At 41.6% G+C, this 14900-nt stretch overlaps 1 protein-coding gene across 40 annotated transcripts in view; it reads left to right on the top strand.

Moving 5' to 3' along the window:
- Window positions 1-14900, top strand: part of MAP2 (microtubule associated protein 2) — a 221696-nt gene that overhangs the window by 192000 nt on the left and 14796 nt on the right. For 13 of the 40 annotated variants that reach the window (XM_086896038.1, XM_086896062.1, XM_086896057.1 and 10 more), the window contains 4 exons: window positions 821-882; window positions 4690-4863; window positions 6298-6451; window positions 8608-8951. In XM_086896038.1, the coding sequence (XP_086752164.1) occupies window positions 821-882; window positions 4690-4863; window positions 6298-6451; window positions 8608-8951 (734 nt within the window). The remainder of the gene's footprint in view (window positions 1-820; window positions 883-4689; window positions 4864-6297; window positions 6452-8607; window positions 8952-14900) is intronic. The other 27 variants (XM_086896069.1, XM_086896067.1, XM_086896052.1 and 24 more) reach the window with 3 other exon arrangements.

Here is a 14900-nt window from a genome sequence, read left to right as displayed (position 1 = left end):
AGCAGAAGGTCATAATTTATGATTGCTGTCCTACTTCTGCCTTTACCAAGGGCATCCTGGCACAGGTGCCAGAAGATTTCATGTCTAGTTGTTAAGTGGCACATCCCTTCCTAAGTAGCAGTATTGGGGTGAAGCTAATAACCTGCTTTCCAAAAATCTGCCCCGTTCAAAAACCAGTGTGGATGGATTCAAAGGCCAAGAGAAAGATCCTATCTCAAACCATGTTGTATCATATAAATCAAATACTGAATTAACATTCTTGATGTCCCAGATGAACCTTGAATTTCTAAATTCTAGAGAGCTTAGCTAACCATGACACACTGACCTTGCTGACACAACTAGGATGATATTTTATCAGTGCATCTCTCTCTTTCCATTACGAATGTTGGCTGATATTTTGAAAGTGGTGACTATAGAGGCCTCTCTTAAAATTTTAATTTGTGGATGATTTAAAGGAGCCTGATTTTTAGAGGACAGTCCTGAAAATCAGGATGCTAAGTTGTCTGAGGATTGACATGAAACTTTTATATTTTTCAGCTATTTCTGGAACTTTTTTCTTTTAGTTTATAGACTTTTAGGAACATGAATACAAAATTTCATTTTGTTTGAAACACATAGAATACCATTTTACCTCAAGTAAGATGAATACAGAAAATTTTCAAGGCAAGTAAATGTCTGCATACAGTTTGCTGAGGGTAATTCACAAAGTACTTGCTTTGCACAGTAGTTTCAAGGCATTTAATTGGTCTAACAAGTGTACTAAATGGAAATGCTTATTATTACTGTCTTTAACTATCAAGTCTTTCTTTGGATTTCTCAGCAGCAGGTGGTGAAACAAACCAGGCTCCTGCTGTATTTAAACAAGCAAAGGAAAAACTCTCAGTGAGTAAAATAATCTTATTGTTCATCTTTATAATCTCCTTTTGCCCTTTTTTCACCTCTTTTTGTGTTAATTCAGTAAGTGTGTGTTCCATTTAAAATTTGTTCTCCATATTCATTATTCATTTAAAAGGATAATTAAAAGCACCTTTCCTGAATAACCTTTGAAGCCTAGTCTCAAGTGGTAGATGGTGACAGTTTGCAGATCCACAGAGGGCACACAGACTCCGAGCTGCAGGACTTGAAGTCTGCTCAGCATTTTGAGCCAGGCTGTCCTGTGGGATAAGCTGTGTGTCTTGGCCCTTCCTGCAGCACCCAACTTGCATTGCCAGTGCAATGATTCAAGTTCTGTGTAGGCAGAAGCCCTCCCCCAGGACCTGGATATCTCCTGGTGAGCCATTTCACAGCCCAGTGTTCTGCAGGGGCCGTGCCTGTGTAGAAGTTGCTGGCCAGGAGAATGTACATGTGATTCAGTGCTTTCAGTATGGCCACTTCCTGAGCCACTGTCTGTGTTATAATCTGTCAGTTTGCAACCTTGCTTTGCCTTGCCTTCAGCTGCCCTACAGACTTTCTTGCTTCCTGTGTCTGGCTCTCTTAAGGAAAGACTCTTTCCCTTTGGTGACACTGCACTGTTTCTGTCCCATCTCTCCAAAATCCCCAGGAAACCAACCTCCATTCACTCTCCCCTATGCATTTATTTTTTCCATGATAGTGACACATACTAATCCACATCTGCAGCACAACACTGTGTCATTGCTATCATAGAATCATAGAACATGTTGAGTTGGAAGGGACCCATCAGGATCATCAAGTCCAACTCCTGGCCCTGAGCAGGACCAACCTCCATCATTAACAATTAAGAACTTCTATAGAATTTCTCTAAATTTCCTAATACATTTCCTAGTATATTCCATGGGTGATTTCTTTCACTTGTTGAACCAGACTCTCAATTCCTTGGGGAGTAAAAAAGCTGTGTCACATGAAGTGCTACACATTGTTTATGAATCATAAGAAACTGGTAGTGCTGAGAGCAGCACAACTGATTGGAGGCTTTGTAGAACCATGGTTTTTCAGGTCTGACCCATTCCAACTCATAGCTGGGAAACTGTTAGAGCTTCTTTAAAAGTACAGTGAATAAGATCTGGGCAGGTTTCTGGGCTGAGTCTGAGCATGTTTTATTACTGTCTTTTCTTGGCAGACCATCAACACTTGCACAAGAGAAGCCAATACTTACCCATTTTCAGTGTTTATGGAGTGCTCTAGTACAAGCACTGCAAAATCATTCTTTGAAATTATCTTTCTGTATACCTTTCCTGTTCCTGCCCCTTATGTTATAGCACAGATCAGAAAGCTGTCCCCTGCTTACTTTCTCTTCCTCTTGCCTTGCCTTTCTGGTTGCCACACTCACACACCTCTTGGACATTTTCTCTGCTGTGCCTTGCCTCTGCTTTTATAAAGATCTGTCCCTATTTATGTCGTTTACTTTCTTCGTGGTTTTCAGCTTTTATGCCTTTCAAGTACATCCTTTTCCTCCCCACTGGTAATGTTAGATCATCCAGCCTGGTCAGTTTTGCTATCCATGTTCAGACTGCAGTTTACACAGGACAAGTTCAGGAAAAGCTAAACAGTTCCATCTGCTGGAAGCAGCTGTGTACCTGCAGTTCAGTGAGGTGATGAAAACCTGGAACACCTTGAAATAAAATGAGGGTTCTGCATCCCCACTTCAGCAATCCCTGAGTTTCAGTGAGAATTACATAGATCTTTGTCCTCTGCTGACCCTTCCAGCAACATAAATTAAAACAGAGGTCAGAGGTGATGTATTGCTATCAGAGACTGAGTTTTCCTGTAGGGAGTGAGATTGGTTTTTTTTTGCTTGCTTAACCAGCTTTGGGCAGATTCTGCTTCTATTACTGATGCTAAAAAGTGTTTTGTTACCTAAATAACATGGAGGGACTCTAGACTGTGATAACCAGAGCTGTGCAGAAGCTCAAGGTCATGCCTTTTCCCCATCTGTTCCACTGACTGATCTCAGCATTGTCCATCTTTAGCATCCACATTAGATTCATGTATTCACAGAGGACACTGAGCAATATAAGTGAAAAGTCTGTGTCTGTGACTAGCAGCTTAATCTGTAAGAGTTTTTCAGTCTCATTATAGGGGTAGTTTCATGCATGCAAGTTGAAAATGGTGAAAACTGCAGAATGATGATTTGAGCCTCAAACAATATGTGCTTAGAAAGGTGCTTGCAGAATGTCTGTTTCTTGGGGCCACCCAACACAGATACTCTGCTTCTATAAAGTTTCAGCATCAATAAATACCTTCATGGATTTCTAAACAAGATCCAAAGTTTCACAAATGGATGAGACCCATAATTTTAATTATGACAAACCAGTCAAAGTCTGGAAAAGCCTGTGATTTGACAGAAACATATTCTGTAGTTTCTGTGTAAAATAATTATTTACTGATTTTCTTCTGTTTGTTCTCAGACAGTAAAATAAGAATTAAAAAAGAGGCAAAACACATTATGGGAATATATTCTTGCTAGTAAAGCACTTCCATCCTAATTTCTTGTCTTGCTGCTTGGTCTGGAGGATGACATCCAACAGAACTCCTCTCAGCTGTATTGTAGGGCTGGAATTGCTTGTTACACAGTTCTGCAGCTCTTAATCATGTGGGTGATGTCATGGATGACATTCAGCACACCAGCCTCAGTTTTCCATAGGCTGAGTATATAGCCTAAGCCAGAGGCCTGTCAGAGTGGGATGCCCATTCTTATTTCTCATTTTCTAACAAGACAACTTAAAATCAACTCATGTACCTTTTCTGAACATTGGGAAAGTCTAGGGGATCGATTGAGCTCAAATTCCAAGTTCAATGCTGAAGTTTAGTAGAAATCCCAGAATGACAGGCCCACTGGGATTGTTCCTGTGTGTAATTTCATGTATGACTACAGAGAGGATCAGGACAAGCAAGGTAACACCTTTGCAATTGCTCTTTGTAATACCAGTTATACCTATGGAAGAAACAAAGTGGCCCCATTCTGTTTCAAGGAGATTCCTTTTTGTAAAGCAGAAAGGGGCTCCTAACTACAAACAAAGATTTCCTGTCTGTCCTGTTGGTGTTTAATTGTTCTTTCAGTGGGATATTGTCATTATTTGGTATCAAACAAGTATTTGTTCACAGTAACATACCATGTCAGCCTTTCAAGCATATATAGCTTTCCTCATGCCAGGGCTCCATAGTGCCAATATAAATTTATTAATTTCTGTGGAGTGACACCAAATGCACAGAGCAGTATCTGGTGTGTGTTAGGGATTTTGTCTGTACACAATGGCAAAAGAAGGAATACTGTCTTGCCTTCCCACTGTTGTGGGAATACTGGTGTAACTTTGCTTCTAGGATTCCCACTGTTTTATTCTTGATTTTAGCCTGGATGGATATATTTCAGCTTTAAAGGGCTGGAATCTCTTGGTGCTTCTGTAGCTTTGCACTCATTTCTAGTGCAGCCAGCCAGCAGTTGTACCAGTTAAATACCACACCTGGCCCCAGGTTTTTCCTAATAAGACCAAAATAACATCTGCAGAAAAAGGCAGATTCCTAGAATAGATAACTCTGTCCAGACCTATGTGATTTCAGCCAAACAACACAAAACTGAAACTTCCATGATTGTCAGATCTGCATAGACCATTACCAGACACAGGAAAAGTATTAATTCATAGATTGGCATATTATTTTTTTTTTGCTCCATGTTGCATGTATTTTCCTTTTGTCCAGCTTCATGTTGTGTTTTGTTTGTTTTCTCATGACTAGACTGCCTCTTTGTCAAAGATTCCTGCCTCAAAGTCTAGAGCAAAGTCATTGCTTCCTCCAAGACCCAGCTCAGCTTGCTCATTAACCACTAAAAGGGCCACATTTCTCGATACAGACAGTTATTTTGTTCGGCCCTCTTCTGCAGGCCCAAGAGACTCAAAATCAGATGCTAAGGTAAGGTAGCAGAGTTGGTAAAGAGAGTTAGAGGTGCACAGGTGAACTCCACGAAACACATTATCTACCCACTGAATTTGAGTCGTTCTCTGCAAAGCTCCTGTGGGATTACTTACAGCCAGTGGCAGGAAAACTGATTAGCAGGCTACAAGATCTCTGCTACAAAATGGATAAAACCAGAGGTACTCCAGAGGAAATGTAAGTGAAATAAGTTATAACTAGAAAGACATGTCTTCTTTCTGTTGATCATATGGATGCTACTTCATTAACTGCCGAGAAGTTGCAGCCATTTGCAAGTGGGTAGGTGGTAAAGAGCAGCAGGACTAATTTGCCATCCAAGTTTAAAAAAATGTAATTTTTGACCTGTTAATATTCTCTTCAAAATCAAATTCAGTCTCCAGCGTAGGAGGGTACAATTCTAATTACCAGCAGTAGGTGATAGAATAGGGCAGAATCCAAACGCTCAAGGAACTAAATTTTAAGTCAGTGCATAGGATTTTTTGAAGAAGTTGCAGTATAAATTTAAAAAGATGTTTGACAGTCCATTCCAGCTTCTCTGTGTTTGCATTTCACTTGTGTTTCATATCTACATTATGGTGAGTTAACTATCCCCATGTAAAAATTGGTTTTGCCATTGACTTAATATTTTTTGTTTAATGCCATACTTGGAGTGTCTTTTACTGATTGGGACCATCATCATTTGTCTTTAGGCAGAATGTCTGCTTATGCTGGTCTGTCTTTGGCTGCACATCCCATAAGCTCAGAAATATTCTAACATACATGTCTGCTGCCTTAATGGTAAAGAGGGGTTTACTTTACCCTGGTAAAGGGAAGGTATGCACTGATTTCAAAAAGTAAACATTTTATTATAGATGGAATTTAAACAGCAGGATTTATAATCCTACACTCAGGGAAAAAATAAAATAGCAACAGAAAAAGCCAACAAAGATTGTAGCTAAAATTTTATCTCCCTAAGAAATTTACAAGTTAGTGTTTGAATATGCAAAAATCACACAACACCTACCAATCTAGTGTATGGTGTATTCTGGACACCAGTAGGGCACTTACTTTGCATGTAAATTCACACAGGAGTTTTGCACTTGAGCTCTAGAGAGTTGTTTTACTTTCAACTTGCACTTAAAAACCCCACCTTTTTCCTTATGAAGAGCCAGCTGTGGGATCCATCCATATTTAGATCCAATAATATCCCTCTGTGTCTCGGGACAGGCATCAGAAGATGTTTTGGTGCAGTAAAGAAGCACCAGGGAGCCAAAGCAGAGCACGTAGGGTGACTGAACCCCTCAGGTTCCTGTGTGAGGAGCAAACTGGGCCCATAGGATTAGGTTTCCCCCTCTGTGTGTAGATACAGGAAGTCATAGCCCAAAGAGTGAGTTTTGAAAACTAAACCTTCCTTTGTTACTGTGCTGCTATTAGGATGGAGTAAGCAAGAGCCCCGAGAAGCGTTCATCTCTACCAAGACCTTCCTCCATCCTTCCTCCTCGACGAGGTGTGTCAGGAGACCGAGACAGGGAGGAGAACTCCCTCTCCCTCACAGCTTCTCTCTCCTCTTCAGTACGACGGACTACCCGTATGTTGTCCTTCTTTTCTTTGCATATTAACCTTCTCCTACTTCTGTGGTTGTCTCCACCCTCATTAGGTTTGTCACATTGCCTAGCACCACATGTCCCTGCCTTTGAGACAGAGGAGTAGCTCTGGGGAGTGCTGTTGGAAATCACAGCCTACAGACTGGTTCTGTTCATATGCCAAGTGCCTGAAACCAGGGACAGGATGCACCTGCAGTGCCCAGAGCGATGACTTCTGCCCAGACTAATTGCTGATATTAGAAAATGCCTTTGCAGGGAGTTCAGAGCTGGGTGAGGTATTTAAGATAGAGCATTTATAAATAGGAGCAAGAAATAGTGAGTCAAAACTGAAGTAGACAACCTGAAATATTCTGGTGGGTCTTGGAAAAGTGAACCTGATAGTTACAGTCATTAATTTGCTGTTTCCCAGTAATTATCTCCCTATGCTGGGTATGCTAGGGTAAAATCTCCGCTGAGAATTGAGATGTTAACTGGCAGAGTGACTCACTTGGGGCAGTTAAGATAGTGAACCAGCTAGGTTCCTTTTATGAGGACCAAAGTTATCAAATCATAAGCTAAAATAAATCACAGGACAAAGACAATTTACTAAATAACCCCAGAACTTTTAGCCAGGCCTTAGAACCCACATGTGGCTTCCTGCTTTCCAATAGGAGTTCCTCTGTCTTCTTTCTTTGGAAACCAATCTCAGCCCTTTTTAAGACTGCTTAAGGGAAGGAGGTGATTAAATTCTGCAGAAAACGTCCTTTGAAATGCATAAGTGATGCTCCAAAGGTAAAACAGAGGCCCTTTGAAAGCAGAGTGACCTCCAGCTGCCACAGCAGCCAGCCCATTCTGACCAGGAGTGTGAGCCCATTAAGAATTCAGCAGTGTGGTGAAGGGCTGAGGAATGAAAAATAAATATACTAGACCTGCAAGGAGGTGAGGAAAAAAATAATTCCCTTTCTGTCTCAGATGGTATAGTGAGAAAGTTTAGGGTTGGTTTGGAAAGAAATTGGAGGTGAGTGGAGTATGTTCAGTCTGCCTAATGAATCATGTAGAGCAAAGAGTGTCTCCTGAGCTCCAGGGACAGGAGTGCATTGGGTTTGGGCCACCATCATTGCATTAACAGAATGATTAGCAAATATTTTAAATAAGAATTGGTTTAGTCTCACTGGATGCTTTTGAGAGGTCCATTGGATTTATAATTCCTGAACATTTGAAGAGTGAAAACACACATGCCCATTCGGCATTGGGGTTCCCAGGTCTTGAGAGTTATTTTGATCTTTCTCTCCATAAGTATTCTCAGCAAAATCTTACTTTGGAAGTATCTCAGATTCTGTTTATTTATGTTTGAGAGTTAGGAGCAGAGCTGGATGCAGAAAGCACAGCTAAGCTGATCCTTGTGCTCAGCGAAAAGGACTGGCAATGTCATAAACATCAAATGGAGCCACTACAAAATTATATAGTTGTTTGTTTTTTTTTTTTACTTGCATGCAAATGTAAGTAGAATATGAATTTTTATCAAGGTTGCCTCTGTTAATGGCTTTCTTTCACAGCACTAATGAAAAATAGCAATTGAATTATGAGGACATGTACCCATCCACAAACACAGCTAAAGCTTGTTCACCAGTTGAATTCCCACCTGGGGTTCATCTGCAGTTTACCAGCAGTGGTATGAGAAACATCACCAGCCAGGCACTCACAGCTTTTCATTACAGGAATATCATCAGATTTTTTACTGCTTTCTTGTTTATTGCCCAGGTCCACTGCAATTGGTTGTATCAAGTCCCAAAGGCTAGATTCCAAGGATGCTTCTCATCCTTTCCCCAAAATGGAAATAAATGTGATGATGTGCCTTGTTTAGGCAGCTTTGCAGGAAGCAGAGGTATTGTGGGAAGCATTCCTGTGTTACAGAATGGAGAGCTCAGTCACTCTGGGGGCATTAACTTAACCCCTCATGGCAAGGTAATTGCTGGCAGGTTGATTAGCAAAGTAAGACACAGAGAGACCCGTTCAAGCTGCTGGTTTGGCAGTAGCACTGCCATCTCAAGAGCTGTGTCTCACTTGGCATATAGGGATGCAGTTTTGGGAGTACAAAGGGAAGAAGAGCTGTACTTCTGTGCCTCTAAAGCTGTTGTTTTGTTTTTTTTCCTGAATGTAGGATCAGAGCCAATTCGTAGCAGAACGGGAAAAAGTGGAACTTCTACCCCCACTACTCCTGGTTCCACTGCCATCACTCCAGGGACACCACCAAGCTATGCCTCCCGTACCCCAGGCACTCCAGGGACACCCAGTTACTCCAGAACTCCCCACACTCCTGGGACTCCCAAATCTGCAATACTGGTACCTACTGAGAAAAAAGTTGCCATAATTCGCACTCCTCCTAAATCTCCAGCCACTCCAAAGCAGCTACGAGTTATTAATCAGCCTCTACCTGACCTCAAGAATGTCAGGTCCAAAATTGGGTCAACAGATAATATCAAATACCAGCCTAAAGGAGGCCAGGTAAGGATTCTACTCTTTGTGTTCATCCATATGTTATTTACTCTTCTGTGTGCACCTTTGTGATAGGCATGGCACGGGAGATATTTTGAGTCGCCTCGTAAAGCTTCTTCTGTTCTCCAAGTCCCTTGTTTGTTTAAGTGATGTTAAATGGCAAAGAATAAGGACAATCTTCAAAAACTTACCTTGCCACATGGAAACTAACAGTGCCTAGCTGAGATCCATTAAAAAAATTCAAACAGGACTTTGCACTCCATGCCATAGATACGTTTCTGTCCGAGTCTCAGCAGTTCTGCTTACTCAGTCTTTATCAGTAAAAACAAATAAGAGGTTTGTTTAATTCAAGTTGAAAATCAATCCACATCTATGCTAGCAGGATTATACAGCACATTGCTTTTTCCTGTGCCATTTGTATGACATGCATTGTGTTGGGTGAAGTTAATTATGGTTGCAGCCTCCAACCTGGTAAATGCACCCCACAGTAAAGATGGGGGAAAGGGACAGATATATCAGACTTAACTGATTTTCTTGCTCCTGGGTTCAAATAAGCAGGAACAGGGCTTAAACTGTATAAACTGGAGGATGCATGTAAGTGTAAACATAAGTATGTGTCTTAAGGCACATCAGGATTTTCTATTCTCACTGAAAGAACAAGAATTCAGTGACATTCTGATGTGATTAAGCCCTGAAAAAAGAGGTAATTTCATACCTTGCAGTTATGCAATGGAGCACATTTTCATAAGCATTGCTTTCAGCTAAAGACCAAACCTGTGTGTAGGGTGGCAAAATCACAGGATCTCAGAATGCTTTGGGTTGGACATGATCCTAAAGATCATCTAATTCATTGCCATGTGGCCTTGAACACTTCCAGGGATGGAGCATCAACCATTTCTCTGGACAATCTGTGCCAGCACCTCACAATCAAGAATTTCTTCCCAACATTCTATTGAAGCCTGCCCTCTGACGATTTGAATCCATTCCTCCTTGTGCTGTGGCTCCTGGCCCCCATCCAAAGTCCCTTTCCAGCTCTCTTGGAGCCCCTTTAGGCACTGGAAGTGGTTCTAAGGTCTTCCCAGAGCTTTCTCTACTCCAGGCAGAACAATATCAACTCTCTCAGTCTGTCTTGGTAGCAAAGGTGCTGCAGCTCTCTGAGCATCTTCGTAGCCCTCCTCTGAACTTGTTCCAGCAGGTCCACACCCTTCCTATACTGGGGATGCAGTACTCCAGGGGAAGTGTCAGGAGAGCAGAGGGACAGAAAGAATCCTCTTCTCACCCTGAGGATCATTCTTCTTTGGATGCAGTCCAGGACATGGTTGGTTTCAGGGATGCAGGTGCACACAGCCAGCTCTTGTCCAGGTCTCATCCACTAGCACCCCAAACCCTTCTCGGCAAGGCTGCTCTCAGTCCATGCTCTGTTCTGCCTGTATTTGTGCTTGGGATTACCTTCACCCACATGAAGGACCTTGCACTTTGCCTTGCTGAATCCCATTATTACAGACTGAACTCACCAGATTTTTGAAGGGGCAGTAAAAATGGAGGCTTTCATGCTAAGCAGAAACTTTTGGAGACTGAGGGAAAGTCAGATGGGAAGTACCATAAATCTTGCTGGTGCTTATACCTTCCTCTTCAGAGTGTCTGCTTAATACTCTACCAAGCAGAGCCAAAGAGCTGGAATAGTCTTCCCTCATTTTTGAGCAATGCAGAAATGCTAACACAGATGGCATTAAAAGCCAAAATTCTGCCCAAGCAATTTGTTTTTCTTTCCATTTGGAAGAATTGTTCCAGCTTACACTAGGAAGCCATCCATCCTGTTAAGATTTAAGATATAAAACCCAGAGTAACCTGATACTCTATGTGATTCAGCAACAAAGAGGCAGAAAGAGGAAAAAGAATACAGCTTATCAACATTTATGCTGAAAATGTGGACAATTCAGTCTTGTGGGTGTAAACAATTATGTTGATGTATTTTTTCCTAATGAGTACCTGTGTATTTCATATTGATTCTAGACAGAGCCCTATGGCAAAAACACCAAGAGCCTCCAGCTCCCTTTTATTTCCTGAGTTACAGCAACAGCAATGTGAGTGCTTTATGAAAGGTTCATTTCTCAGCTGCCTCCAGGGGCAGGACATCAGGGTGAATAACATGCTCCCCATTTGGTTGTCCTAAAAACAGGACATTCCAGTAATCTGGGTTTGTACAGTGTTTCCAGATCAGAAACTCATATGTGTGTGTGTATTTGTATTGGACTTGATTGTGGAACTTACAGAACAATGAAGTTTGCCTAATGCTGTGTCAGAAAGAAATAATAAATTGGGTTAAAACTTACCATTGCAGCCCTGTGCCTGCTGTAGGTCTTCCAGAGAAAAAGAACAAGCTCATGTTTTAAACAATGATACCTCTAAGGTGTTGATCCTGTTTTCATGGTAAATTAACACATGCAGTACTTTCCAGGATTTGGACAGTAACCAGTTACTCATAAAGTCAAGAAGGTAATGCCTTACCAGAGGTACTTCTGCCTTTATTTTGACAGGTGTGATTATTTTGCATGGGAGCTCCACTTTGATATATCGTGTACAGATGGTCATGGTGTGTAGGAACCCCAGCAACACAAATTCAGACTGTGCTTCTGGGTTGGCATTCCTCACACAGGCCCAGCTCTTGGACTCAGGGCCCAAAACCAGCACCATGGTACCCTGTCCTCCTCCTCTCTGTTACTCCCTCTGGACTGTAACAATTATACAAGAACCAGGGGGCCACAGCAAATTGTATTTCTTTGTAGACACCATGCCTAAAGAGCTAAATTTCCTTAGCAGCAATAAAAACCTGCTCAGAGTCCTTGCTGAGCAGTGAAGAATGGCACAGCGTGGCACAGGATGGCATTTCACTGCTGTGGGCATTACAAGGGAAATCTGCTGGGTGAACAAAACATCACTGAAGCTAAAGCATTTCTTAGTTCCAGTGCTATGTAGCCACTGAGCTGTGGATTGGGCAAAGAGGAGCTCACTAAATTTTTCCTTTATGTCTCCTTTATGCCATAGTGGCTCAGTCTAGACATGTGGTTTTAGGATAATTCTTTTCCATTTTCTACAGTTGAGTTTTATAGGGTCTGTGAGAGCAACACATGAAAGCTAATTTCATTTCCTTGTGTCTGCTCAGTTCTTTTAATGTCTGGTAGCAATATTACCCTGGCTGAAATGAGCTGTTATCTGCTATTTGCATTTAGTGATGATACATGAAACAAACAGAAAGCTTCTTTATAACCTGAACTGGAAGTGCTGATAGCAATAGCCACAGGAAAAACAAGCAGAGAAAAACCCAGCATATATCTTGGCAAGTTAAGTCCATAAACATAACATGCAAATCATTGGAGGAATACAGATAGGCAGCCCAAAAGTGTCATTTGGAGACAGGCTATCCTTTTACCAGTGGTATATTTGAACCTGGCACAAAGTCTCGTCTTTACTTCGAGCTGTTCTAGAGAAAGCTGCGCTCTGAAACTGCCAGAGGCTGGGGTACAAAACTGAAGAAGCTCTTGGGAATGTTTGAATGCTAAATAAATCAAGAAGTGTAGTGCTTCAGCCTGGAATTTTCTCAAAAGCTCATCAGACTGATTTTCCTTCAGCTCTGACTTGCCAGCCACAGGAACAAAGAAAAGGGGAGAAATCATTCCACCTGATGGGGGGTTGTGTGAGTGTGGTGTGTGAAGAGAATGCTAACTCTGCACTGCATTCAGCTAGGAATAGGTGGCTTGAAACATATTTTAATTTGTATTCTGCAGTGGGGAGAAATGATGGCTTCTTTGCTCTGTGATGCAGCCAGTAGGTGATTGTCTGGTTTTCTCTTTATGGTACAGTATGGTGAAATGTATCATTACTGGCAAAGCTCAGAGGTGACTTGCTTATGGGTATGTCTGCTGGGCTTCAGATAGATTTTCACACTGCATCAGCTGTGGAGGAAATGCTGTGCTTTCAAATGTAGCCCATTTGCATCTGTTATTTCTCAGACAGCCCAAGGGAAGCATGGGGAGCCAGGAGAGGATGTTGGAAATCTGTTTCAGATGCCAAGGCTCATTTTTTGTTGTGGTTTTTTTTTTTTGGTTCAGGTTTTTGGTTTTGCTTTTGAAATTCTGTCTATGATTGTGTTTGGTGCCATATCAGAGTACAGAAGTGCACCAATTGAGTCTTTTCATTCCTGGCAAGGCAGAGTATTTATAATGCATCATGGGCCAGCAACCAAGGATAAAGCAAGGATAAACCTAACCTAGATTTCTCTTAATTTTCTCTTAAAATGTATACCTAAAATCTCAGCCATGGGCAAGAACTTCAGTGGATATGAAGCAGCAGAGCTTCATCAAAGTGAATGGAGCTGCACAGACAAGAATTACATGCATAAGCTTTAAAATACCACTAATTATAGTGACAGCCAGGCACATTGTAAGAAGTAAGATGACACATAGGAAAATGAAATATCTAAGCCATGCTGAAGAATGAAATGTTCCTTGAAGGTTTTTAGGATGATTAAGGAAGAACTTCACACAAAGTGCAATTAGTAATGAGTCAGCAGGTTTGAACAAATCGATGACGCCACTATTCAGTGTATGTTTTCCAAAAATCACAGAAATGCTTGCAAGGAGAACAGAGGCATGAGCATTAGATGATAAAATAGACTGGCACTGGGAAGACATTTCAGAGGTGGGCAGAGGAGGAGGCTTGAATGGATATCTTTTTTTAGCTTCAAAATCAGTTTGAATTTATGCCAAATTGATTGGTTTTGCCTTGACTTCTTTTATATATTCTCTGTGTGTTCTTTACACATAAATTTGTAGCTCTGTAGCCTGTCATTGTATTTGTAGCCTATCTCCAGTACTTTTCCTGACCTTATCTGATAAGCAGAAAGACAAAACACATTCCAAAGGTTTCAAGCTGGGGGGCTGAGGCTCCTATTCCATCCATCTTGGTTCTTCCTGGGAACCAAGGCTGAGACCAGCCCTTTGAGACATATTTGTATAAACAGAGTTGAGTCCCTGTCTAGAGGAGGGGGAGTTCAAAAAAGAGTGGAGTTGGGGGGATTACCTCTCCAACTATGCTTCTAATTGGGGAATTCTTGTCAGACATGTTAATTTGCAAAACCTATAGAAAATGTATACATGTTATGCTGTGTGTGTATCTTTGGCATTTTCCAGCTGACAAACTGTGCACCTAAAGATCCTTGTAAATGTCACCTTTCATCACCTAACTGTGTCTGGCTCATGATTTTAGGACCAGTGAAAAGGCATCAGGATGGCAGGAATTTCTCAGTTAAGTTCCCATTGAGGTGGCATCTTATAATTCCTCCTCCTGCTGTTTCACGTGTCTTTGCACCACTTCATGAACACTCATGACTGCCCAAAACCTGCATGTCTGTAAGTTATATGGTGTTGGTGCAAGGTCTGCTGAAGATGTCCAAGAAGATGGTGGAGAGCAAGGCTTCACACAAAGTGCAGCCTGAGCTATGGATCCCACTCTCCTCCCAGCACATCATGTGCTTTTTCTCCAGTCCATTATAACAACACAGCTGAATCAAAACCACTTAGCTCAAGTTAAGAGGATGTTCCTGAACAAGTCAGTGATGAACATAAATGAGATTTTAAGGGCCAAACTCGGTGTCTTCTCCAACCAGTGAAGAAAATCTGGCTGGAGGTGAGGCAGCTGTGCAGGGAGGTGTGGATTGAGGTGGAGCATGGTTGTTGTTACCTGATGTAGCTGAGAGACTGGGAAGCAATTGTTTCCACACTGCTGGCTGCACTCACTGGAATGAGTTTGTGCATTTGTCAGCTCAACAATTCAAGGCTGTAAAACAAAGTAATCTCTGTCAGTCTGGTTTTGCTTTCTTTGTGCATTCCCAAGTTTGGGGATTTGCAAGACATTTGAAGGGATTTGTTCTGCACTGAAAATTAGAAATTAGTTCAGCAC

The sequence above is a fragment of the Cyanistes caeruleus genome, chromosome 7 (assembly GCF_971803275.1).
Source record: "Cyanistes caeruleus chromosome 7, bCyaCae1.hap1.1, whole genome shotgun sequence".
NCBI lineage: Eukaryota > Metazoa > Chordata > Aves > Passeriformes > Paridae > Cyanistes > Cyanistes caeruleus.
This window is presented reverse-complemented; position numbering and strand designations above follow the sequence as displayed.